Source organism: Notamacropus eugenii, chromosome 2 (assembly GCF_028372415.1).
Source record: "Notamacropus eugenii isolate mMacEug1 chromosome 2, mMacEug1.pri_v2, whole genome shotgun sequence".
Lineage (NCBI taxonomy): Eukaryota > Metazoa > Chordata > Mammalia > Diprotodontia > Macropodidae > Notamacropus > Notamacropus eugenii.
The window spans coordinates 131,641,107-131,668,948 of record NC_092873.1 but is presented as its reverse complement, the minus strand read 5'-3'; the positions used below and the strand labels follow the sequence as shown (position 1 = coordinate 131,668,948).

The window sequence follows — 27,842 nt, the reverse complement described above, 5'->3', positions numbered from 1 at the left end:
GATATTGTTAAGAGGCCCTCCTACTTTATGAACCTGGATCTTGATGCTCCCTGGTCTGGTGATTATTACTGATACATATGGCAGACCAAAAAAAATAACAAAATAAAATAGAAACAAACCTCTAATAGGCACCAAAATTTTAAGATAATGATAGGGATGAAGTGTGTCCGGATCAGGGCAAAAATAATGTTTAAGGGCCTTAAGTTTATGTCATTTGAGCTTTCACTGAAAGAATTGTGTCTGTTTTGACTGGAGAAGAGAAGAATCAGGATGATTTCTGAATATTTGAAGGGCTGTTTTGTAGAAGAAAAAATAGATTTATTTATTTGGACCCCAAAGGCAGAATCAAAACAATATAAGAAACTCCAAAGAAGTAAATTTATGGTTGCGGACAGAAAGAAAAAAAAAGAAAAAAAAGAAAACCCCCAAATAATTAAAACTGTTTAAAAGTGGAATGAGTGTACTCTCCTTACTTAGAGACCATCAAAGATTTGTGTATTGGTTAGGTAAGTTATAGTAATAATTCCTTTTTATTTTTCTTAAATCTGAGTTCCAAATATGTCATTAACCTACTAAATAAATACTGATAGCTCCTTACCATCTCTACAATCTAATATAAAATGCTCTGGCATCTAAAATACTTCATAATCTATCCATTCAACCTTACATTTTTTTTACACCTTACACATCCTTTCCCAACCTAATCTGTGCAAAGATATTCTATAATATAGGCATTTTCCCTATCTCCCACGTCTAGACTATACTCCCTTCTCATCTCAACCTCCTGGCTTCCTTCAAATCCCACCTAATAAAAAGCCTTTCCTAATCTGCCTTAATTATGTTGCCTTTTTTTGATTATTTTTAATTTATGTTGCAGTAAGATAATTTGCAGAGTTGTTTACATATTTCTTGAATTAGACTGTGAAATCCTTGAGATCAGGGGCTATTTTTTTATCCTCAATGTTTACCATAGTGTTTGATATATAGTATGAGTTTAATACATCTTTATTTAGTTCTTTTTTTTTTTATCATGACTTCCAGGTAGTGCAAAAATTCTTAGATTACCTCTCCATTATCTCTTTTCCAGGTCAGTTGTTTTATACCAGTGAGATAGTCTCAATTTCCTTTTACTTTTTCATTCTTTTGATTTGATTTCATTGTTTCTTGACATCTCATGAAAGCGTTAGATTTTACTTGCCCATTTTAATTTTTAAGTAATTTGTCAGTTTTTTCAGGGACTCATTTCTTCAGTGAATGTTTTGTATCTGTTTTAATGTTTGGTCATTTTTTAAAATTTGTTTGTTTTTAGTTCTTAAATGTTATTTCCTTCAATATTTTGTGTGTGCCTCCTTTACCAAGCCTTTGGCTCTTTCTTGTGATGTTTTTTTGCATCAGTCTCATTCCTTTTCCAATTTTTTTCGTCTACCTCTCTTATTTGATACTTAAAAATCTTTGGAGCTCTTCCTGGGCCTGAGATAAATTCATATTTTTTCTTTAAGGCTTTGCATGTAGTTGCTTGGATCTCATTATATTCTGAATTTGTGTTAATCTTTCCGGTAACATAGTAATTTTTTATGGTTAAATTATTTTTTTATGTTGTTTGTTCATGTTTTCCAGCCTATTACTTGAATTTTAACTTTATATTAAAGTTGTACTTTGCTACTGGGGTGAGTATTATCCCAAGCTTCAGGTTTTATGTGCTGCTGTTTTCAGAGTCAGGTCTGGGATGTGTTAGTTTTCAGTTTTTTAAGGTGGTATGATCTAAGGAGAGGTGTGGTTACAGCTTGCCTGACTGGTATTCTGGTCTGTGAGTGACCATAAGCAGTATTTTCTTCCCTGGAATTATGACCAAGGTCCTTCTTCCTGCTAGTGCTCCTTTTTGCTTTGAGACTGACTCAGTACCACATATGGGCAATTCAACAGAGTCCTTGTGCAAATGTCAGCAAAAAGTCCTCTTGAATTTCCTTCTGACCAGTTGTCCAAACCCTTTACTATTGGCTGAGAGCTCCAAAAGCTGCAGGCAATTGAGTCACCTCCAAGGTCTGCTGCTGGCTTTTCTGGCTCCACATGGACTGGACTAGACTTCACTCTCCCTTCAGTGACACAAACTTTTTTTTTTGCCAATCTTCTTCTTTGTCTTGGGCTAGAAAATTGTTTCACCACATCCTTTTGTTGATTCTGCTGTTGTAGAATTCATTTTGAAACAATACTTTAAGAGTATTTGGAAGGGAATTTGCAAGTGATGAGGTGAGTCTCTGCCTTTACTGTGTCATCTGTATTCTGTCGCTATATCCTTCCCTCACTAGAGTCCACTTGTGAAAAAGAAAATATTCCCAGCAGTCAGAAATAAACATTTCGATATCATGAGACCACAGTAAGGATAATACAAGATTTGAGAGTGTTCATACTAAAGTAGCAGGGAGTTTGGAATATGTTATTCTGGAAGGCAAAGGAATTAGGATATTAATTAAGATATTAAACAAGAATAAACTTCCTAGCAAAACTGAGTATTTTTTTCTTCAAGAAAAAGATACCTTTAGTGAAATATTGAGCTTTCAAGCAATCTTGATGGAAAGATCAGAGCTGAATAGAAAATTTGACATTCAAGCACAAAACTCATGAAAGAGAAATCATGAGACTCAATAAAGTTGAACTGCTTACATTCCTACATGGGAAGATGATACATGTAATTTCAAAGGAAAAAAAATATATAAACATATGTGTATGTCTGTGTATATATGTGTGTATATGTATATAGGTATGCATACACACACACACACACACACACACACACACACACACACACATACTCGGATATAGAAAAAGGAGGGAAAAAGGATAAGATAAAGGCAGGAGATAATAAAAGAGAAAGCAAATCAAAGTGGGAAGTTACCAGAAACAAACTTTTGAGGAATGATGGAATAAAAAGAGAAAGAGAAAAGAATGAGAGACAGAAGAAAATAGGAAGGAGGGAAACACACAGTAATCACAACTTTAAATGTGAATGGAGTGAGCTCACCCATGATATAGAAACAGGCATCAGAATGAATTTGAAATCAGAATCCAACAATATGTTATTTACAAGAGAAACACTTGAAACAGAAAATCACAGGAAGAGATTAAAATAAAGAGATGAAGCAGAATCTATTTTGCTTAAGTTGAAAAGGGAAAAAGACAGGAATACCAATCAGGATGTCAGACAAAGCAAAAGCAAAAATAGATGCAATTAAGGGAGGTCATCAGAGAAATTACATTTTGATTAAAAGTTACAATAGGGAATGTGCAGGTAGGTAGTATAGCAGATAGAACACTGGGGGCTCTATATCAGGAAGACTTAAATTTATGTATTCAAATCCAGCCTCAGACACTTAATACCTATGTGACCCTAAGCATGGCTCTCCACCCTTTTTGCCTTAGTTCTTCATCTGTAAAATGAGCTTCAGAAGGAAATGGCAAACTATTCGGTTATCCTTGCCAAAAAAAAACAAACAAACAAACAAAAAAAACCCAAATGGGGTGACACAGTCAAACATGACAGAAACAAGTGGACAGGAACAACAACAACCATAAACAATGAAGAAATATTTTAAAAAAAACATTGTAGCAGTTTTCTCTGATGTAAGCCTCATTTTTTCAAATGTATAGGGAACCTTGTCAAATTTATAAAAAAATAGGAACCATTCTGCATTTGTTAATTTTTTTTAATACAAAAGAAATTGGTCTATTTCTCTCTGTGATCCAATTTAATAGCTTTTTCCATGGATGTGGAAGGCATTTTACCTCAAGAGTCCATTGGAAATTTTTTTTAGTCCATGTTTTTCAATGAAGTACTAAGTCTACCAGAAAAATTCCTTGCACACTGTGGTTGTGGCTCTGTACAAAGTTCTTCTGGTTCTGCTCCTTTCACTCAGCATCAGTTCATGTAAGTCTTTCCACATCTATCTCAAGTCTTCCTGTTCATCATTTCTTATAGCCCAATAGCATTTCATTACATTCATATAACACAACTTGTTCAGCTATTCCAACAATTGATGTGCATCCTCTTGAATTCCAATTTTTGGCCACCACAGAGAGAGCTGTTATAAATATTTTTGCACATGTGGAAACCTTTCCCATTTCTATGACCTCTTTGGGGTAGAGTTCCAGAAGTGATATTGCTGGATTAAAGGGTATGAACATTTTTATAGCCCTTTGGGCATAGTTCCAAATTGCCCTCCAGAATGGTTGGATCAGCTCACAGATCCACTAACAATGAATTACTGTTTCAACTCTCCCACATGTTCTCCAACATTTATCATCTTTCTCTTTTGTCATATTAGTCAATCTGACAGGTGTGATGTGTTTCCTCAGAGCTGTTTTGATTGGCATCTAATAAATAGTGATTTAGAGCATTTTTCCATATGATTATAGATAGCTTTAACTATTTTTCTTCTGAAAATTCCCTGTTCATATCCTTTGACCATTTATCAATTGGGGAATGACTTGTATTCTTGTACATTTGACTCAGTTCTCTATATATTTTAGAAATAAGGCCTTTATCACAGACACTAGTTGCAAAAATTTGTTCCCAGTTTTCTACTTCCTTCCTAATCTTGGTTGCATTAGGTTTGTTTGTGCAAAACCTTTGCAATTTAATGTAGTCAAAATAATCCATTTTGCACTTCATAATGTTCTCTATTTCTTGTTGAGTCATAAATTTATCCATTCTCCATACATCTGACAAATACACTATTTCTTGCTCCCCTAATTTGTTTATAGTATCAATTTTTATACAGAGATCATGTATCCATTTGGGCTTTGTTCTTGAGTATGGTGTCAGACTTGATCTATGCACACTTTCCACCATACTGTTGTTCAGTTTTCCCAGCAATTTTTGTCAAACAGCGAGTTCTTATCCCAGAAGCTAGGGTCCTTGGGTTTTCATTATCTGTTGTATCTTGAATACCCAACCTATTTCACTGGTCTACCCTCCTGTTTCTTTGCTGGTACCAAGTGGTTTACATGATTGCTGCTTTATAATACAATTTGAGATCTGGGAGGGCTCAGCCACCTTCCCTAGTTTTTCTTTTCATTAGTTCCCTTGATATTTTTGACCTTTTGTTCTTCCAGATGAATTTTGGTATTATTTTTTCTAGCTCTAGAAAATAACTATTGGGTAGTTTGATTAGTATGGGACCAAACAAGTAAATTAATTTAGGTGGAATTTTCATTTTTATTATATTATCTTGGCCTACCCATGAGCAACTTATGTTTTTCCACTTACTTAGATCTGACTTTATTTGTGTGAATAGTGTTTTGTAATTGTATTCATATAGTCCCTAGATTTGTTCTGACAGGTAGACTCCCAGATATTTTATAGTGTCTACCATAGCTTTAAATGGGATTTATCTTTCTATCTCTTGCTGTTGGGATTTTTTAGTAATAAATAGAAATGCAGATGATTTATATGAGTTTATTTTGTAACCTGCAACTTTGCCAAAGTTGTTTATTATTTCAAATAGTTTTTTAATTGTTTCTCTGGGATTCTCTAAGTATGTCATCATATCATCGGCAAAGAGTGATAACTTACTATCTTCTTTGCCTATTCTAATTCCTTCCATTTCTTTTTCTTCTGTTTTTGCTACAGCTAGTATTTCTAATACCATATTGAATAACAGTGGTGATAGTGGACATCCTTTGTTCCCCCTGATCTTATTGAAAATGTGTCTTGCTTGTCCCCATTGCAAATAATACTTGTTGATTGTTTTAGGTAGATACTGCTTATTATTTTATGGAAAGTTTCATTTATTCTTATGCTTTCCAGTGTTTTCAATAGGAATGGGTGCTGCATTTTTTCAAAAGCTTTTTCTGCATCTGTTGCGATAATCACATGTTTTCTGTTAGTTTTACTGTTGATATGATCAATGATGTTAATAGTTTTTTAATATTTATTCAGCCCTGCATTCCTGGTACAAATATGATAAATTCTCTTTTTGCTAATATCTCATTTAAAATTTTTGCATCAATGTTCATCAGAAAATTGGTCTATAAATTTCTTTTTCTGTTTTGGCTGTTCCTGCTTTAGGTATCTGAATCACATTTGTATCATCAAAAGAATTTGGTAGGACTCCTTCATTGGTAATTTTCCCAGATAGTCTATACAGTATTAGTATTAACTGTCCTTTAAATGTTTGAATGAATTCACTTGCAAATTCATCTGGCCCTGGAGATTTTTTCCTAGGGATTTCATTGATGGCTTATTCAATTTTATCATTGTTTTCTTCAGTTAACTTTTGCATCTTCTTTTCCATGTGTCCTATTGTTCCTTTTAAGGAGTTATTTTCTCTATTTATGTTTTGTGCTTTCTTTTCCATTTGTCCTATTAAATTCTTCTGTGAGTTCTCTTTTCATACTTCCAAAGTCATTGCAGCTTATCTAGTGCTGAGCTGGGTGGTGTTGGAAAGCAGAAGTCAGGTAAGGTATTTTTCATTTCCCCCAAAGTTACCCTGCAGCTAGCTCATTCAGTGCGAGGGGAGGATGATCTGGCCACAGGAAGTCTCCTCTGCTGAGCTGGAGCATAGTCAAGCTCAGCGGTTTGTGATCCCATCTGTGCTAGTGTCCTCCCCATTCCCCTGGGGTGCTGAGGCACATCTGGGGCCCTGGTGTGATGGTTGTTGACTTCACCCCCCTGGGGCTCAGGATCTTCTCCCAGTTTGCTGAGGTGGGGCTGTCTGGGACTGCTCTGATCCCACACTGGTCCCCTTCAGCCACAGCAAGTGGGACCCTCCTTAGCAATCTTTCTAGCCTCACATGCTAAGAGTCTGTTTACCCCTTCAGCTGCTCCCACTGTTCCAGGGTTTTTCCCAGGGAGATATTCTCTGGGCTCATCAAGGTCAACAAGGAGATAGCAATTACCAATCACTCAGCCAACTTGGATCCCTGAGCACCATCTTTGCTTCAGGCCCTAAATTTTCAAGGGATATAAACAGGCACTTCTCTGAAGAAGAAATTAAGAAAGAAGAAGAAATCATTTGAAAAAGTGTTTTAAATGTATGGTGGAGCAATGGCAGAAGAGAGTGAATATGGAAGTCATTTTTTTAATAATATTTTTTAAAATATTAAAAATAATTGCATCTTTAATTATTTTACCTTTAATTTCTGTATGCGAGTAAGGATTTCAATTTTTTTATGACCTCCCTATAAAAAAAAGGTATTAAAATTCATTAAGGAAAGAATGAATGCTCCTTTCAATTCTTTTTTTTTCTCTTGAAATCAATCGACTTGTCACAAAGATTAAATACTGCTTACATAAAAAGTATCCATTTGAATTGCTTACTTTGCAGTTTGTTTTCTAAAATAAAACAAAGGAATACAAATGTTTTACATTGTAGAAATATTCAAATGTATGAAAGAAATTTAAATATGAATGACAAAATGTGCTTATGTCCTTTATTATGTCCATTTAAGTGAGACAACAAAATGGAGGAAGAAAATATGGGAAATTGAGTAACTGAGGAAATGACAGTAACAAATAAAAAATAAGAAATACATTGAGAGATAAAAACAGAGAGAGAAATCAATGGGATATAAACATACTTATATAATTATATATATGTATGTGTATATATACATGTATGTACACACATATGTGTGTATATATGTGCATGTATATGTGCGCATTTTACACACATACACATATTATATATACATATATGTGTATATATCTATCTGGCTCTCTGTCTATAGCTTTTGTTAATCTACTCCTGGAGATCAGGAAGGGACCTCAAGGAGAATCTTTTCCAAACTCTTCCTTTTGTAGATAAGTAAATTGAGATCCTGAAAGATTAAATGACTTATCCAACATATCATGAAAGCTAAGATTTGAATTTGGATCTTCTTAGTTCAGGATTACTACTCCTTCCATTGTAAAATTTTGCCTTGGTGGACAATCAAACACAAAAGATATAGTCCCTAAAACTGTATGGTGCCCTTTCAGATATTGATGCTTAAGACTTTTCAAGTATTTTTGCGGTCATAATCCTGATTAAATTGAGAAACCCTGCACAGCATGTGGTAGGTAAAAACAAATAAAGCTTACTTTTTCTTGTGTCTAATCAGAACTGATTTCCTTCCTTTTCAGGTTTGCAGTAAATTCTTAGGCATTTATTCTAAAGAAATACACCTTTGAACATTAACTAACTATCATGTTATCTTCCAATCACTGATATGCTTGAATAAATGAATGAATGAATGAACCAGCCTTTCTTAAATGATTATTATTTATCAAGGAGAACTTAAGTTGTGGAACTAAGAAACACAAAAGCAAAGACTAGCCTTGATCTCAAGCATGTAATACCTTAAGGAAGGAGATACACAATGGAGATTGTCACTTTGAGAAATTTCCTAACATGCAGAGTAGGGCTCTTGGCAAGTAAATTAACAATACTCTGTAAAATGTCATACTTCTGAATGAAAATTATTATCATGTTTGAGGAGAGAGAAGAAAGTTGATGTTCAGATCAGCCTTTCTCAGAATACTTTAATTAGTTGATTTTTATTTTCCATTTTATCTGTTGGCACCCCAATAAACACATAAGGACCTCTATCATAGGTTCTTTGACCTGCTTTTCTAAAAGGAAAGGCAATTTGTGAGGGGTTAGCAATCTCCTTATTCAAGCATATGTATCATTCACTTAGTTCAACAAATCAACAGACAGCACTTCCAAACTGTCTGACATAAGCAATGCTTATATCACAAATCAAAAGACAGGTTCTACTGTCTGACCATAGTTGCCAGACAGGGAAGCACCAACATCTGGGTTTTCAAAGCCAAGGGCTCCTTAGTGACTTCCCAGAGTCTCATCTGGCACACAAATCTTCTTCCAGAAACTAAGCCCCAAAGTAAAACTTCACCCTTAGAGCATTTATAGCTTGTTTTGAGTCAGAGGACATCCCAAACCTTGAAAACCAGTGCCTCATTAACAAAAGGTTGTGAGCCTTCCTACATATCTTCCCTAATCAAACTGCACTTAATAGACAGGCCCATTAATGGGTGGGGAAGACCTTTAATCACATTAACAATAATTGACAAGCATATAATGTTTCTATACTTTACTCCTAGAAAAGATGCTTTGTTGATAAAGGCAAGATTCAATCTGAGACATTATACTTCTTGACTGTACTAAAACAAAAACAGCAGAAGATCCTACTTTGATTGCACTTACATATGGCCTGGGTAAATTTAAAGATAATTGGAAATCTACTTCATTTTAGTTTGGATGGGGGAAAGGAGAACATGAGACTAAATGGTCAATTTCCCATGTATGTACTATAATTCCCTGGCTCTTTATGTTTTTGTAGCCTCTCTATGCTCTTGCTAACACATTAGACTTTCCCTGAAATCCTTCAAAGTGTAGTATTAAAGCATACTTTTAATTAGATCCAGCATATACACGTTTTATGAAGGCTTTCTTGCATTTAAGAATTATATAGGGGAGGTTGAACCAAGATGGTGGACTAGAAAGACACACTTACACAGAGTCCTCTCCACAGCCCATAAAATACTGTAGAGAGGGAGTCTCAACAAATTCTGGAGCAGCAGAGGTGGAGAACAATGGAGTGGAGGAGATTTCCAGCCCACAGTGACCTGAAAGGCCCATGGAAACATCAGTTACGCTAGACCCAGAGCTGAGTGCAAAGCCCAGCCCAGCCTTGGTCTGGCACCATGGTGCAATGAGACTCTGGGAGGAGGACAGCTCAGGGGCAGTATCTCCAATTGCAGTAGCAGGACCTAAGGTCCCTTGGCTCAAAGGTCAGTGACGGGGTTTAATCAGCAGGCCAGGAAGGGAGAAGTGCTTTTCCATAGCTCCATCAGCAGGCAGCAGCCAGAGAGCCTGCACAGCAGTCCATAAGGAAGCTCCATTGTTAGAGCATAAAAACCTCTGGGGGCATTGAAGTGTTGAGTCTTACCTCCACGCTGGGTGGAGGCCCTGGGAGAGCTGGTCTTTGCCTCACACTGAATGATGGCCCTGCACATCCAGCTTATCTGAAAATCAGCCCCCAGTGCTGACTTTGGAACTGGAGGCCAAATGGCTGTGGAGAGGTATCTGCTAAGATTCTGGGAATAAAAATCCCTCTCTGCGTCCAGACAAGTACATGCTTGATTGTGCCACCTTGGAGGAATTGAGATCTCACAGATTCCCAGAGTATACCCTACTCTTGACAAAGGACCCAAAAGTCAAGTAACTGGTTGGGAAAATCCCCAAAAAAGTGGAAAAAAATGAGACCATAGAAGGTTACTTTCTTGGTGAACTGATATCTCCTCCCATCCTTTCAGATGAGGAAGAACAATGCTTACCATCAGGGAAAGACAAAGAAGTCAAGGCTTCTGTATCCCAAACATCTAAAATAAATACTCAATAGGCTCAGACCATGGAAGAGCTCAAAAAGGATTTTGAAAATCAAGTTAGAGAGGTGGAGGAAAAACTGGGAAGAGAAATGAGAGAGATGCAAGAAAAGCATGAAAAGCAGGTCCACACCTTGCTAAGGGAGACCCCAAAAAATGCTGAAGAAAGTAACACCTTGAAAAATAGGCTAACTCAATTGGCAAAAGAGGTTCAAAAAGCCAATGAAGAGAAGAATGCTTTAAAAAGCAGAATTAGCCAAATGGAAAAGGAGGTTCAAAAGCTCACTGAAGAAAATAGCTCTTTCAAAATTAGAAGGGAACAGATGGAGGCTGTTGACGTTATGAGAAACCAAGAAATCACAAAACAAAACAAAAAGAATGAAAAAAATGGAAGATAATGTGAAATATGTCACTGGAAAAACAACTGATCTGGAAAATAGATCCAGGAGAGATAATTTAAAAATTATGGGACTACGTGAAAGCCATGATCAAAAAAAGAGTCTAGACATCATCTTTCATGAAATTATCAAGGAAAACTGCCCTGATATTCTAGAACCAGAGGGCAAAATAAATATTGAAAGAATCCACCTCTCCCCTCCTGAAAGAGATCCAAAAAGAGAAACTCCTAGGAACATTGTAGCCAAATTCCAGAGTTCCTGGGTCAAGGAGAAAATATTGCAAGAAACTAGAAAGAAACAATTCAAGTATTGTGGAAATACAATCAGGATAACACAAGATCTAGCAGCTTCTACATTAAGGGATTGAGGGGCATGGAATACGACATTCCAGAATTCAAAGGAACTAGGGCTAAAAGCAAGAAGCACCTATCCAGCAGAACTGAGTATAATACTTCAGGGGAAAAAATGGTCTTTCAATGAAATCGAGGACTTTCAAGCATTCTTGATGAAAAGACCAGAGCTGTAAAGAAAATTTGACTTTCAAACACAAGAATGAAGAGAAGCATGAAAAGGTAAACAGCAAAGAGAAGTCATAAGGGACTTACTAAAGTTGAACTGTTTACATTCCTACATGGAAAGAAAATATTTATAACTCTTGAAACTTTTCATTATCTGGGTAGTTGGTGGGATTACACACACACACACACATACACACACACACACACACACACGTGCGCGCATGCACACATACAGCACAGAGTGAATTGAATAGGATGAGACCATATTTTTAAAAAATGAAATTAAGCAGTGAGAGAAATTTATTGGGAGGAGAAAGGGAGAAATGGAATGGGACAAATCATCTCTCATAAAAGAGTCAAGCAAAAGACTTTTTAGTAGAGGGAAAAAGAGGGGAGGTGACAGAAAAACTTGAAATTTACTCTCATCACATTCGACTAAAGGAAGGAATAAAATGCACACTCATTTTGGTATGAAAACCTATCTTACAATACAGGAAAGTGGGGGAGAATCAGATAAGCAGGGTGAGGGCGGATGATGAAAGGGAGGGCAATGGGAGGAGGGAGGAATTTGAAGTCAGCACTCTTAGGGAGGGACAGGATCCAAAGAGAGAACAGAAGCAATGGGGGAAGTATAGGATGGAGGGAAATATAGTTAGTCTTATGCAACACGAGTATTATGGAAGTTATTTGCAAAACTACACAGATATGGCCTATATTGAATTGCTTGCTTCCCAAAGGGAATGGGTTGGGAGGGAGGCAGGAAGAGAAGTTGGAAGTCAAAGTTTTAGGAACTGTTGAGTATTGTTCTTACTACTAGGAAATAAGAAATACAGGTAATGGGGTATAGAAAGTTATCTGTCCCTACAGGTCAAAAGAGAAGTTGGGGACAAGGGAAAGGAGGGATGTTAGAAGAGAGGGCAGATTGGTGATAGGGGCAATTAGAATGCTCGGCGTTTTGGGGTGGGAGAGGGGAGAAATGGGGAGAAAATTTGGAACCCAAAATTTTGTGAAAATGAATGATAAAAATTAAATAAATAAATTTAAAAAAAGAATTATATAATTGAAGATTCAAATATTAGTGCCTTAGAAATGACTTTATCCAATTTCCTTATGTATATTATAAAAGAAGAAATAGAGACCAGAAGTGTTAAGCAATTTGTTCATGTCTAATTCTTTTTTTTTTTTTTTATTGGCAGAGGCACATTCAAAGGTGTGGACATCTTTTGATTTAATTCTATACTCTTTCCTTTAGAAACACCATGCTGTCTTATTGTAGAAATAAACTTATAGGTCCATTCACCTAAATGATGCTAAAATCTATTCACCAACTTCAGAAATTAAAGAAAAGTCATGTATTTATATGGAATTTTTATGTTCCACCATCAAATTCAATTAAAATAAATTATGAGGTTAATGTATACTATCAGGCTATGTCTACTCGCATAGCTGGTTTATCCTTGTTAATAGCTAAAAGGTTGAACTTTTTAAAAAAAAATCTATTTTATGTCCTGAATTTTAATGAGTTTTTCATACAAGTAGACTTCCTTATGTTAAGGTTTATCAACACTGGCTATTTAATGGATCAGAGCAAAAGATTAAAGCATCACAGAAGCAATAAATCTACAATTCATGTCCTTTAGAGAAAACTCTTATTTTTTTTTTTAATTTTGTACAAACTAAAATAAAACTTGCACCCAAAAGAACTGACAGAATTCTATCTCAACAAAATTTCCAGAGAAGTAAATTGAATGAAACCTTAAAAGCTACTTAATAAATTGAAGATTTTTTTTAATAAGGAAGTATTAGAGAAATGATTAAAAGTTAATTTTAATATGACTAGAAAGAGTTAAAAGAAATTATTTTGTTTTGGCATGCTATGATGGATTCTGAGAAAGAGCTCTTAATTTTGTTTCATGGACTTTAAAAAGAGAGATTAAAAGATAAATACATAGATTATCATATCTCAGTATAGTTGGTTTCTTTTGTAACTCTATGTATTTTGTTTTACCCATTTAAAACATTCTGAAAGTTTCATTCACAAAATGTCCATAATCAGCAGTAATTGCCAAAAGCATGTATAGAATACTTTTAGCTTTATAAAATATTCTGTATATGTTACTCATTTCATACAATGACCCTATGAAGTTTGGTAATTTTTTTTTCATTTTATAGATGACAAAACTTTGACATGATCAAAGAGCTATTGAATGTCTGAGGTAGGTTTTGAACTCCATTCTTCTTGATTTGAAGTCTAATACATACACACACACACACACACACACACACACACACACATAGACACACACACATCCTTTAGTATAGAGTTCTGAGAAAGATTCTTTTAATAGTAATAGTAAGAATTCCTTATTAAATTAGAAATTTTTTCATATAATGAAAAAGCATAGATTTATCAAAGGTAGCACATTTTAAGAAAATCATTAAGTATCATTGTGCATATTGTTTTATCGTATTTTTATAGTATCAAAGTACTGATGCTCTGTTATGTGACAAACTGTCTTCTTATGTCTCTTATGGTCTTATTTTTTTCTCGTCAGTTTCCTAATAGAATCTATTTTGTTAACAATTATCAGCTTCTGAAAATATAGATAATTAGGGAGAAAATTTTTCCTCAGACATGGGCTTGAGGAGAAAGGTCGATATCTATCTGAACTTTCAGTAGAAGCCATGGCTTATCTATCATTTATTTGCTTAGTATAGAATTCTAGAAAAGCTCATCACAGTTACATTGGGCTCAACTAAAAACCCAAAATCATGTAACCAGTGGTTAAGAGTCTAATTTCCCCTTCTGCTTTATATTTATTTTTTTCTTATTTTAAAAAATGCATTCATTTTCTCAGCATTGGGGAATTCTCTACTTGCTCCCCTGTGTTTCACTTGATCTGGTTACTTGACTCCTTTGTAAGTCAAATATAGTCCCCTAACTCTCTTCTTCCAATTCTTCTCTCTTTTTGCTTCAAGTAGATACAGAAATCCCTGGACCCCTACTAACCTTTGTATAAGTCTCTTTTTCTAATTTTATAGACTTAGACACAGCTCCCTTTTTTGTATTCCTTAAAACTTTTCAAAAATCTAGTTATAAACTTTCTTCAAGTCAGATCACTATCACTAAAGCTCTCATCATTATAACCAATTTAGCCTAATTGACCTCCACTATATCTGACATTCATTTTCTTTATGCACACCTTTGTTTAGGATACCAATGCACTTACTCACCCCCAACCTCTTTTCCTAGAATAACTCTTCACTTCTGATGTCATTTTCTAGAGGAACTATTCCTTGAACCTACAGGCAATTAATGATTATATTACCCTTCCCAATATTACTTTCTGCCAAGTCAAATCAATTCAACAAACATTAATTAAGTGCTTCTGGCTTCCTTTGTATTCGATTTCCTGCTATCTACTCCATTGCAACGTATGTTACTTGAGAGTAGAGGCTGTCTTTTGTATGTTTTTGTATTTCTGGAGTTCAGGACAAAGCCTGGAAAAAGGTTTAATAAATGTTTATTGATTGATTGTTGATTTAATATATAGATGTGTATGCACATATATACATATATATGTGTGTATACAAACACATACCCATATAGCTTATTAGTGTACAAAATGATTTCCCCTGGTAAAATGCAAGCTTCTTTTAGTCAAAAATTATTTTTCTTCTTTCTAAATAAAAGTACCTGTGGAAATGCTAAAAGAGAAAAACAGGAACTTAGAATTAACCAGAGTCTGACCACAGTTTACAAAGATTATAACTGTATTTATTGCCTGAGAAGAAGCAGCTTATGGGTTGGAGCAATGGGAAGCTGTTCTCATCTGCTCGAAGGGGAACGTGAAAGGTTGAGGTATTTATACATATTTGAGCTATTTAGAACTTTTTGAATTATTTGTGGCTAAGTAAGAGTTAAGGCAGAAGCCCAATAAATTTGGAAGTTGGGGAAGTTGGATTTAGGGAGAAGATATCTGTAAATACAATAAATCAGAAAGCAGGATGTTTTCCGGTCTTTAGATAAGTCTGAAACCAAAATGTCTGCTTCCCTTTAGATAAGTCTGAAACTATGATGCTTGCTTTTCTCTTATAACTGGTCAAGACTGGTTTCAGCACTGGCACTCATTTCTGAGGTCAGCTAAAATTTACTTTAAAAATTAACCCTGGTATGTATGTCAGGAAGCCCTGGGCATCAGCAGTTCTCCTTTTTGGCTAGTTGTTGTGCTACTCCATTGTCTAGCTCCCCTGTGAAAAAGGCAAGGTTTTTTGGTTAGTAAAAGAATTACAGAGCTCATGTCCACATTACTAACCATTGTATCTTCAGTGACTGGCATGTGTTAGTCATAAATAAGTTTACAATAGTAATAAAATTGTGTCTTTCCTATAAATATATGCTTGTTACTTTGAATTATCATCTATAAATTGGTAACGTAATATAAATTCACTTAAGACTTAGGCTGGAAAACTAGAAAAAGCCTCTTATTTGCCAACTGGAAGGGGATACATGCAGACACTCTAGTTCATATGTCATGCCCTGGCAGGAATGAAATAAAATGCCAAAGACTTTATTTAAGCCAATTGAATATGAATATGTGAATGAACAGACTGTAATATTAGACACCTTCATTATCACATGTGATTTTGCAATTTGATATTGGATGAAATGAAAAAGAAAAAATGAAAAAATGAATATAATTGATTTTTAAGAAACACTAGAAATAATATTTTAAATGATTTTTTGAATTGAAAATGGTATAAAGAAAATTTGTGTGTTTATGTTGTGTGTTTAATTTTTAATTTTGAAGTCTTGGTATGCATTTTTAAAGTAAATAATCCTGTGAGAATTTACATATAAGATGAAGTAATTTTATCCTAATCTGTCACAAGTTTTTATATGATATCAGTGCCTTTAAGCGAGTTCATAATTTATTAATTCCCAAACTGAAGTATTTTCCAAAATATAACTTTATGAAATGTAAGTTTCTGTTTCACTGAACATATATATTCATCCATGAAACAAATAGAAAGATACTTGTACAAAAACAATAAAGAACACTTATATAGTTTGCATTTCATCCTCAAAATATCCATTTAATCAGGCAACAGGAATATTATGATTTCCTCCCTCCACCAGGCTGCTCTGAGAATATAAATTTCAGAACAGTAACTAACCTATATTATTGAAGGGAATTTTCACAATGGGTATTTAATATGCTGAAAAAATCACTAGACCAAAATATAATCTTGGGGGGAGGAGCAAAGAGAAAAATCCATGTTTGTGAACTAGACAGTGAAGAGTAATAGTATCTTATTTTATGATCTTCATTTTATGGGTAAAGAGATTGAGGCTCATAACATTGAAAGTTGCACAGATAATAAGTGGCAAAGGTGGGGTTTTAACAAAGACATTTTGATTTACATACAAATCAGTTTATCAACAAAAATGTTATTATGTGCCAGGTACTATGCTATGAACTTGGGGGGTTACAAATACAAACAAAAATAAAGGCAGCCCCTAGTCTTCAGGAACATACTTTCTAATATGTGAAGAAAGCACATAAAAAAGTTGGAGAGTGGGGAAAGATATCAAGCCAAGTTGAATCAAGAATGACTGGTCTGGATCTTTTCCCTGAAATCAAGGTTATAAGAAGAATTTAAGGGTCCCAAGACGATTTTGACCTGGGCTTGGGGGTGGGGAAACTGAAGGCTTGAGAAATTATAGCAAGTTTCATAATTTTAGAAAAGGAAGGTATTCCATAGATCACAGTGGAAAGGATAGGTGACTTTGGAGTAGAACATTGGTGGGATCAGGTTATGTTATAGGAATAAGGGAGGAGGCAAAGTGGGGGGAGAAAACAGTGAGGAAGTGCTTCAGAATCAATGAGAAGGAAAGAATGAAGGAACTGGAGTATACTAATCACTGATGAATGAGTTCAGACATTATTTATTAATAACTGAAGACATCTCCATTAAGGGACAGAGGAGACTAAACTCTTCAAGGTTATTGTCCAATTTCAACCTTGTGACAAGTGATATTGAGTTCCAGGAGACCCACCCCACAATGCACAGGAGAGGGTTGAGGTGAGAAGAAGGTGAATGTGAACAAAAGGAAGAAGCTGGTAATTACAGTTTTCTTTTGTCCAATAATAACCTTCAAAGTGCTGGAGAAGTATATCATGTGAAGTCATCAATCATAGGCTTAGAACCCAGCCTGAAGCTGGGAAACCTTGGAAGGTTCAGGAGCAAAAAGGTAACAGACAGGCTAGTTGTTTTGAGAATTGATGCAGAGTCCAGATCCAAAGCAAATGTTACTATTACCTAATAAGTTCTGTGTCTTTGCTATTCCCAAGAATAAGAGCCCTTAACCTTTTTTTTTTTAATTTTTTACATGTCACCAACTCATTTGTAAAGCCTATGATTTTTTTAGAGTAATTTTTTTTAAACAAAGTTACTAAATTTCAGTTATTAGTTAGTAAAAAGAAGTTTAATTGGTTAGTTTTTTATATGCTTTTTAAACCCTCTATTCAGAGTCACAACCATCTCTGGCATTTAAAGTTTACAGATAGTTGAAAAGCTCAATCTCTTTGCCTTAAATTTCCAACCAAACTTCGTGGAAGAATTATTGGCACGAGCTGTTCTCACCATATCCTTCCCCTATTCCCTGCTATATATACACATGCACCATGCCCACACACAACATAATTCAACATTATGTGGTCTTTACTGTTCTCTTCTCAGGTGTTAAAATAGGCAATCATACTCTTACATCTTTTGGAAGACATTAAAACAATTGACAGAGAGGAAGGATGATCAATCTACCATACAATTTAAAAGCTCCTAAGACTGCATACAAATCTGCCCTCAAACTATTTTTCACTGGGGGAAGTTGGTTGGGAAACTGTAGGTTCAAAGGAAGGATGACCTTGCATCAAAATGGGAAAGAGATGAGAAACATATCAAGAAACAGGAATGATTTCCAAATAGTCATTCTCATTGCAACCTGTTTGCTCCATCAAGAGATATGTTAACATGATTTTATGCAGTAGGAAATGATAAATAGAAGACATTCAGAGAAATGTGAGATTTTTATATGTATATATACATATATATTATATATCAATGTACAGTCTTATAAATAGAACTAAAATAGAAATGTATACTATGACTACAATGTCAATGAAATGAACACTAAAGGGAAACCAAATGCTGAGTTACTGATACAAAGCAAAACAAAAACAGACATGATGCCAGAGAACAGTTATTCAAACATGTCTCCATCCTCAGGAGAAGGAGGGAAAAGGCCATTAGGATAAACTATATATATTATCAGCTGCCACTATTTTATAAGTTCATTTTTTTTGTTTTACTACTCTTTGAGATGAAGGGGTGTTCAGTCAGAAGACTGGAAATTTGTTCTCCAAGAATGATGATGATGACATAAGAAAAGGCAAGAATAAAACTTTTAAAGAGAGCAAAAGAAATTGGAGACTTGGGAAGGCATAACATTTAATTGTATTGCTAATTTAAATATTTTATTAATATTTTAACTTAATATCCAATGAAGATATAGTTTAGGAATAATAAAAAGGTTCAGATAATTAGATGAAAAGTTGTAAGTATCATGAGAATAAAATTTTCTTTTTTGACATAGTTTTGCCAGTCTTTAAGAAGGTATAATTTTTTTTCCTATAATTTAAAAAAAAAATTCACAGTATGCGAATTTTAAAACCATGCCAGTGAATTTGCTGGGTGCCATTAATTTTACCAGCAGTAAAATAATTTTAATTAAAGGATTTTTCTACCAACTAAATGAAGTGTCTTACACGCCCAATCAATTCCTGCCAATGTGATTGCTCTACACAAAAGGCATGGTAGTAATTAATTAGAGGAAACTCATTCAAGGACAATTGGTGTACTGTGCACAACTTGAGAAACAGCTGACATGCCCTATTTCTTCTCAATGTTATCATTTCTGTTCATCATATGTATCATTATCTTTGAAAGAAGGAACCAATGTCAGAGTAGATCATGAGTTGTAAAGTGAAATAAGACAATAAAAATCACTACTTAAAAAATGATTGATAAAAGATGTTAACAAAAATGTATGTATTTGTCCTCTTTATTCCTTTGAAAAACTGATTAGAAGTATGTGAAGTTATCACAAATAGAAACTTATTATTTTATAAATTTTAGGTTTAAAATTATATGCCACCATTTTTTTTGACTAGTGTAACACTACTCTAACATGGCTATCTGATGAGATTTTACCAATAGCTGAAGTGTAAAGAAAGGGAAAGGCAAAAGGAAAAGAAATACCCAACTGAAATCAGAATTCCAGAAAACAGCAAGGAGAGATAAGGTTTTTTAAAGCAGCAATGCAAAGAAAGGGAGAGAGAGAGAGAGAGAGAGACAGACAGACAGACAGACAGACAGACAGACAGATAGACAGAGAATGGTAAAAACAAGAAATTTCTTCAGGAAAATTATAGATATTAAGCAAATATTTTATGCAAAAATTGGCATCACAAAATACAAAAATGGTAGGAATTAATGAAGTAGAATTAATTAAGAAGAGGTGGAGAGAATATGAAGAAAACTATATGAGAAGGACCTTAATATCACTTGATAACCATGATGGTGTGCTTGCTAATCTGGAACCGCATATCCTGGAGAGTGAGGTCCATTGGGTCTTAGGAAACATAGGTAATAGTAAGGCTAGTGGAGGCCATAGGTTTCCAGTTAAACTATTTAAAATCCTAAAAGATGATGCTGTTAAAGTGTTGTACTCAGTATGCCAGCAATTTTGGAAAACTCAACAGCAGCTACTGAATTGGAAAAGTTCAATTTATGTCCCAATTCTAAAGAATGACAATTACAAAGAATGTTCAAGCTATCAAATTATTGTTCTCATTTCACATGCCAGCAAGGTTGTGCTTAAGATTTTGTAAATCCTAGCTTACAAAGTCTAGCTTGTGAAGCCTAGCTCCAATAATATGTGAATGGAGAATTATCAAAAGAGCAGGTAGGACAAATCAAAAACCAGGATTAAGGTTGCCAGGAGAAATATCAACAATTTCAGATTTACAGAGAATATAATTCTGAAGGCAGAATTTGAAGAAGGATTAAGAAGCCTCTTGATGAAAGTGAAAGAGGAAAATGTAAAAGCTGACTTGAAGCTGTTAACAACAACAAAAAAAATCTATGGTCATGGCAAATAGTGACCTCACTTCTGGCAAATAAAAGGAGAAGAAAGAAAAGCAATTTCAGATGTTGTATTATTTGGCTCAAAGATCACTTCAGATAGAAACTGTAGTCATGAAATTAAGAGATGCTTGTTCCTTAGAAGGAAAGCTATGGCAAGTCTGTTCAGCATAATAAAAAGCAGAGACATCTCCTTGACAACAAAGATCCTTATAGTCAAAGCTTTGGCTTTTCTAATAGCACTGTATGGCCATGAGAACTGGACTATAAGGAAGGCTGAGCATGATAGAATTATTGCTTTCAAATTATTGTACTAGAGAAGAATTTTGAGAGTCCTTTGGATGGCAAGGAGATAAAAATCAGTCAGTACTTAATAAGTCAGTACTTAAAGAAAGTAATTCAGACTGTTCATTGGAAAGTCAAATACTAAAGCTAAAGCCTGAATACTTTGGCCTCAAAATGAAAAGACAGGACCTATTTGGAAAGACCCTGATTTGGAGAAAGATTGAAGGCAAAGGGAAGGAGAAATAACAGTGGGTGAGATGAATAGATAGTGTCATTGAGACAATGAATATGAGCTTAAACAGATTTTAAGAGATAATGGAGGACAGAAAGGCTCGTTGTACCATAGTACACGGGATCACAAAGAGTCAGACATAGCTGAAAAATAATAATACAACAATAATAATAAATTAAAATAAATAAATTAAATAAATAAAATAAAACAAAATAATAAAGAAATACAATAAACAACAATAATATCAATGACAATGACAATACTGGCACTAAAAGAGAAAGATTTTTTAAACTGTTTTTCCTCCATAAACTCTTAAGCTGATGAAATGTTTGCAGTAAATTAATCAAAAGCTAATTCTTTGTCATGATAAAAGTATATATTCTTTCATCTCTCAGTGTATTTTGCTCCAAACCCTTTCAGTCTTACATTTTGAATTTTATTTATTAGCCTTCATGTATATCTGACTGAAATTATAGATTGGAGTTCATTCACATTTAAAGAAAACAAAAACAAGTTGAAACAGTATTTCCAATTGTAACCTAAAACTAGCTTGCATACTACATTTAATAACTACTATGAAAAGCTTCTGATGGAGATGATTTGGTTTTTAGATGTGTTGCTTTCCATTATATTTTGTTTATTAGTTTAAATAATTTATTTGGTAACAAAAATAAATCCTTGACCATTTATTTCTAGTCTAATAATTATTTCAGACATAAGTTGAGTATTTTACACATGAAAAGGGGTATCTTTTATAAATTCAATAATTATTCCAGAGCAAAATTGCCCCTTATTTGAAATATGTCATTTTCTTCTGTGATCTTTATGTTCTTACTTTTTCACTTGATAGTTCTGCTTCAATGTGGCCTTTTTTATCTTCTCACCACTTAAATGTCTAAAGAAGTGGATATAGAATGAGATCGGATAAATAATGTTTTTTCACCTTTATAATGTTTTCCATTCTTCTCAGTACTTCTATTAATCCTTTTTATAATTCAAGACTTAAGTACCTCTTTCTGTTTCTATTTCTTACTATTCCAGGCTATATTGACCTTTTCCTTCTTTGAATACTTCTTGAATTTAACAACAGTTCCACACGTTAAAGTGTTGAATTATTTGCTTGTTATTCCATTGCTTTTTTCTTTTCTCTGAACCCAGATTTTCCATGTTTCAGACCATGAGCAACATATATTATGTTTGGTTTTGTATTTCCTGGAGATATTATAGTCAGATAATAGTTGCTCAGTTAATAATGAACTAAATAACTGTTGTTTGCTAGACAATGGAATAAAATGCAGTAAACAGCTATATGGATGTCTTTGTATAATGTGATCTGATATCACTTTACGTTAACACTAATAATCCAAATTTCACAATGCACCTACCCTTTGTTTCACTCTTTCACACATGACACTATGGTCTCTTTTAATGTAGTATAGATTTGTAAGGGAAAACAGAGACTATCTAGATCAAAGTCCTAATTTTGAAGGTGACAAAATAGAAACATAGGTAAATTAAGTAACTCATCCAACCAAGATAAAATAAGTAGTAAGTATCATAGATGACATTTGAAAGCAGGTCATATGACCCTGAAAACATTTTTTGTGTCTACCTGACATGGATCATATGGCAAATAGCTAAGTGGTAGAAGGAAGCATACTTCAGTTTTATTCAGAGTTCATTAATTCTCAGGAGATGGATAGCATCTTTTCATCATGAGTCCATTGTAATTATCTTGGATCACTGTATTGATGAAAATAACCAAGTTTTTCATAATTGATTATCATCACAACATTTATGTTACCATGCACAATGATTTCCCAGTTCTTTTCACTTCATTTTCATCAGACCCTATAAGTCTTGCCAATATTTTTTTCTTAAATCACCCCCCTTGTCATTTCTAATGCCACAGTTGTTCTCCATCACAATCATATAGCTCAACATGTTCAGCCATTCTCCAATTGATGAGCATCCCCTCAATTTCCAGTTCTTTTTCTACCACAAAAAGAGCTGCAATAAATATTTTTGTGCACATAGGACCTTTTCCTTTGATCTCTTTGGGATTACAGTGTTTGTCACTGTATTGCTAGATATAAGAATATAAACAATTTTATAGCCCTTTGAGCATAGTACTAGATTATTCTACTGAATGATTAAAACTCTTCACCACTTCATCAACAGTTCATTAATATACCTGCTTTTCACTCATTCCCAACAGCATTTGTAATTTTGGATAGGTATAAGATGGTATCTGGGGGTTCTTTTAATTTGCCTTTCTCTGGTTAATGCTCATTTAAGACACATTTTCAAATGATTATACATAGCTTTCGTTTATTTTTTCTCTGAAAAAATCTGTGTCCTATAGTCTTTGACCATTAATCAATTAAAGAATGACTCTTATTTCTTATAAATTTGACGCAATTCCCTATGAAATTTTTAAGAGTCACTTCTGAGAGCCAAGATGGCGAGGTAAGCAACAAATTGCCATAATTCTCCTATATTCACTTCCAAACAACTATAAAATAGCACCTTAAAAACAAATCCTGAAACAGCAGAACTATCAAAAACGAGAGTACAAGAAATTAATTTAATTATTGGAAGAAAAGGTCTGTCTCTCTAGGGTAAAAAGGGAGCATTGTCCAGGATAGGAAACATCCCCACAAGTCAGCAGCAAATTCTACCTCAGCAAACCAGTGGTAAATAATGAGCCCCAGGGAAATGGAAGCGGCAAATGCCAACACCAGGTTCACCTACATGCCTCAGCATAAGCCTACTCCAGTTCTGAGAACTGACAAGTGCTTCAGCAAAGCCCTGGGCAAAGAGGCAGTCTCCAGAAGCCAGGCCTCCACATATTTCAGTTTATCCCCAGGCAAAGAGTTAAACACTAACTCTATGGGTGCCTATGCAAACAGCCCACAACTCTGGGCTCCTGTCACATGTTTTAGCATGGCCCTGGGCAAAGAGGAAGCTATAAGCAGCCAAATCACAATGTGCTTCAGTGTAACCCCATGGCAACACAGAAACACCACAATGATATCAACACATGCCAGACACCACCAATAGGATATCAGTTCAGCATCAGGTAAGCTGACAGATCCCTACACTCATGCACCACCAGATCCCACCAGACATGAGCATTCACTATGGTCCTCAGGTCAACATCAGTGCAACACCAAGTAAAGTACCAATTCCTAGAGCTCCTGGCACAAGAAACTTGAGACACTGTCCCATTCCACCATGGGAGCAGAGATCAAATTTTTAAAAAAGGAAAAAGATCAAAGAAGGGAGCAAAAAACAACAGAAATAAAAAGAAATCTGATCATAGAAAATATTATGGTGACAGTGAAGACCAAGACACAAACTCAGAGGAGGACAGCAATGTCAAAACACCTATGGACAGAACACTAAAGAAAAAATGGGAAGTGATCTCAAGCCCACAAAGAACCTATGGAATAGGTCAAAAAAAGAGCTTTAAAATCACAAAAGAAATGTAGAAGAAAAATTGGGAAGGAAATGAGAGTGCAAGAGAATTACCAAAAAAGGCTCAACAGCTTGCAAAAATAAACAAGTGCTTAAAAGTAAATTTGACTAAATGGAAAAGGAGATTTTAAAACCAACTGAGGAAAACAATACCTTAAAAGTGAAAATTGGGCGAGTGGTAACATATGACTCTCTGAGACATCAAGAATTAATCAAACAACGTCAAAAGAATAACAAAATAGAAGAAAATATAATATAACTTATACCAAAACAACTGACCCAGAAAATGTATCCAGGAGAGACAATATCAGTATTATTTGATTACAGGAAAGCCATAGTGAAAAAGAGGGCAGAGAAAGCATCTTTCTTTTTTTTTTTCATTGTTATGCTTGTTTAGTTTCTCCTTAATTATCTTTATGCAACTGTGCATTGCATGGAGTAAGTGTAATATTGAACAATTGTCAAGGAAGATAGAGACAATTAGAGTTGGCAGTTCATGTGCTGAGGTATACATGAATCAAACTTCACATTCTGGGAGTTAACGGGAAAGTATAGGGGGAAAGTACATTTTGAGGATTTGGTTAGTTTATCATCTGATGTCTTAAAAGCTGCTATCTCTTACTTTGAATTCTACTTATTTCACTTGACTACAAAAATATGCTAGTCTGTAAGCTGATATTAAGAGACGGCATTGTGAGATCTTTGATCATATCAAGTATAGCAAAGGGTATTGTCAGATCTCCAATACAAGCCTCAACAGATATGATGAGCTTTCACAGTCTCAGAGAAAAGTTGTTTGATGTGAACCATAGTGTTTCCTATTTGTTACTGCTGATTACATTTTTAAAATGACATTAATATGACTTATAATTACCTAATTTGCCCAAAACTAGCATGAAAATTTATAACTTCACAGTTTGTTGTTATTATTAAACTTCATAAAAAAAAAAAAACATGGAAAGAAAAAATGAGTTTGGGAAATGATTTTTCTCTTTGAAGATAAAGAAATATCCATCATCCTCAGAGTTGAATTCAGTACATTGGTTTCCCTCAATCTTTCGAAGTGCAGCATTAGAGAGAGAAAGAAAAGTAACAAGTATTGTTCTTTTAAAGGGATTTCTTTTTTTTCTCTTGATTTCTTTTTTTATTTTTTTTAATTTTTATTTATTATTTTCAATGTTCTACAATTACTACCATAAAACTTAAATTTTTCCCCGTACTTATCCCCCACCACACCCCTCCCTCCCCAAGACAACATACAGTTCTACATAGGATCTACACATACAGTGCTTTTGAATGCATTTTCACTATAGTCATGCTGTGTAGAAAAAACTGAAATAAATGGGAGATACCATATAACAAACCAAAACATAACACATGCATACACATACAAAAAATGATCTACTGCATTCTGTGATTAAATTCCATAGCTCTTTCTCTGAATGTGGATGGCATTTTGCCTTAGATTATCATTGGGATTTTCTTTTTATATGTCCTTGCATTGCTGTGAAGATCCAAGCCTACCAGAAAAAACTCTCACACACTGTGGTCGTTGCTGTGCACAAAGTTCTAGTTCTGCTTCTTTCACTCAGCATCAGATCATGTAAGTCTTTCTAGGCCTCTCCGAAGTTTTCTTGTTCATCATTTCTTATGGCACAATAGTATTCCATTATGTTCATATGCCATAATTTATTCAGTCATTCCCCAATTGATGGGTATCCCCTTGATTTCCAGCTTCTGGCAACTACAGAGAGAGCTGCTATAAATACTTTTGTACATGTGGGAGCCTTTCCCATTTTTATGATCTCTAGGGGATACAGTCCTAGAAGCGATGTTGCTGGGTCAAATGATATGCATATTTTTGTAGCCCTTTGGGCATAGTTCCAAATTGCTATCCAGAATGGTTGGATGAGCTCACAGCTCCACCAACAATGAATTAATGTTCCAACTCTCCCACATCACCTCCAACATTTATCATTTTCCTGTTCTGTCATGTTTGCCAATCTAATAGGTGTGATGTGGTACCTTAGAGATATTTTGATTTGCATCTCTCTAATCAAAAGTGATTTAGAGCATTTTTTCATATGATTATAGATATCTTTAAATGCCTCCTCTGAAAATTGCCTGCTCACATCCTTTGATTACTTATCAATTGGTGAATGACTTATATTGTTGTACACTTGACTCAGTTCTCTATATATTCTAGAAATGAGGCCTTTTTCCCTCAGATTAGCTGTAAAAATTCTTTCCCAATTTACTACATCCCTTCCAATTTTGATTGCATTTGGTTTGGCTGTGCAAAAACTTTCCAGTTTAATGTAATCAAAATTATCCATCTTGCACTTCCTAATGTTTTCTATCTCTTCTTTATACAAAAATTCTTCCCTTCTCCATAAATCTAATAAATAAACTCTTCCTTGCTCCTCCAGTCTGAGGGACAGCATGTTTCAAGAAATTACCAAGGTAAACTGCACTGATGCCCTAGAACCAGAAGACAAAATAGGTGTTGGAAGAATCCACCTGTCACCTCAATAAAGGGATCCCCAAATAAAATCCTCAAGGAACATGATAACCAAATATCAATACTACAAGGTAAAAGAAAAAAATACTACAAGTGGCCATAAACAAGTCACTTATCAGGGGAATACAATCAGGATAACACAGAATTTGGCAGCTGCAACACTAAAGAATAAGAGATCATGGAACATGATATTCTGGAGGACAAAGGGATTAGGACTACAAAGAAGAATCACTTACCTGACAAAACTAAGCATAATATATCAAGGGAAAAAATAATTATTCAGCAAAATAGAAGGATTTCACACCTTCATGAGGAGAAGATGAAAATTAAGCCAAAAATTTAATCTCCAATGTCATGACACAAGAGAAGCATAAAAAGGTAAAAAAGGGAAAGAACACATAAGGAATTCAATGAACTAAAATTCCTTATATCCCTACATGGGAAGATGACACTGTAATTCCTAAAAATTGTATTACTATTATAGTATAGCTTTGTATCAGTATTCTAGTATAGCTAGAAAGAACACACATAGACAGAGGGTACAAGTATAAGGTGAATTTGAAGGAATGATGTAAAATAATTAAGGGATGAGAAAGAGGAGTACAATGGGTGCAGAAGGAAGGAGAAGATAGAATGGAGTAAATTATCTCACATGAGAGGCTAGAAATACCTATTACAATGGAGAGGAAGATGGGGGTGTGGGGGATGGGCTTCACTTGTACCGTATTCTCATCAGCATTGACTCAAAGAGGGAATGGTATACACAATCAGTTGAATACAGAAATATATCCTACCCAACAAGGAAGTAGGAGGAGAG

The 27,842-nt window shown here is 34.6% G+C and overlaps 1 protein-coding gene across 1 annotated transcript in view; it reads left to right on the top strand.

Annotated features, from left to right (window-relative positions):
* LOC140522815 (protein eyes shut homolog) overlaps positions 1 to 27,039 on the top strand; it is a 322,894-nt gene extending 295,855 nt beyond the window's left edge. The window contains exons 6-7 of the mRNA XM_072638058.1: positions 23,970 to 24,106; positions 26,934 to 27,039. Coding sequence (XP_072494159.1) covers positions 23,970 to 24,106; positions 26,934 to 27,039 — 243 coding nt within the window. The remainder of the gene's footprint in view (positions 1 to 23,969; positions 24,107 to 26,933) is intronic.
* The last annotated feature ends 803 nt before the right edge of the window (positions 27,040 to 27,842 follow it).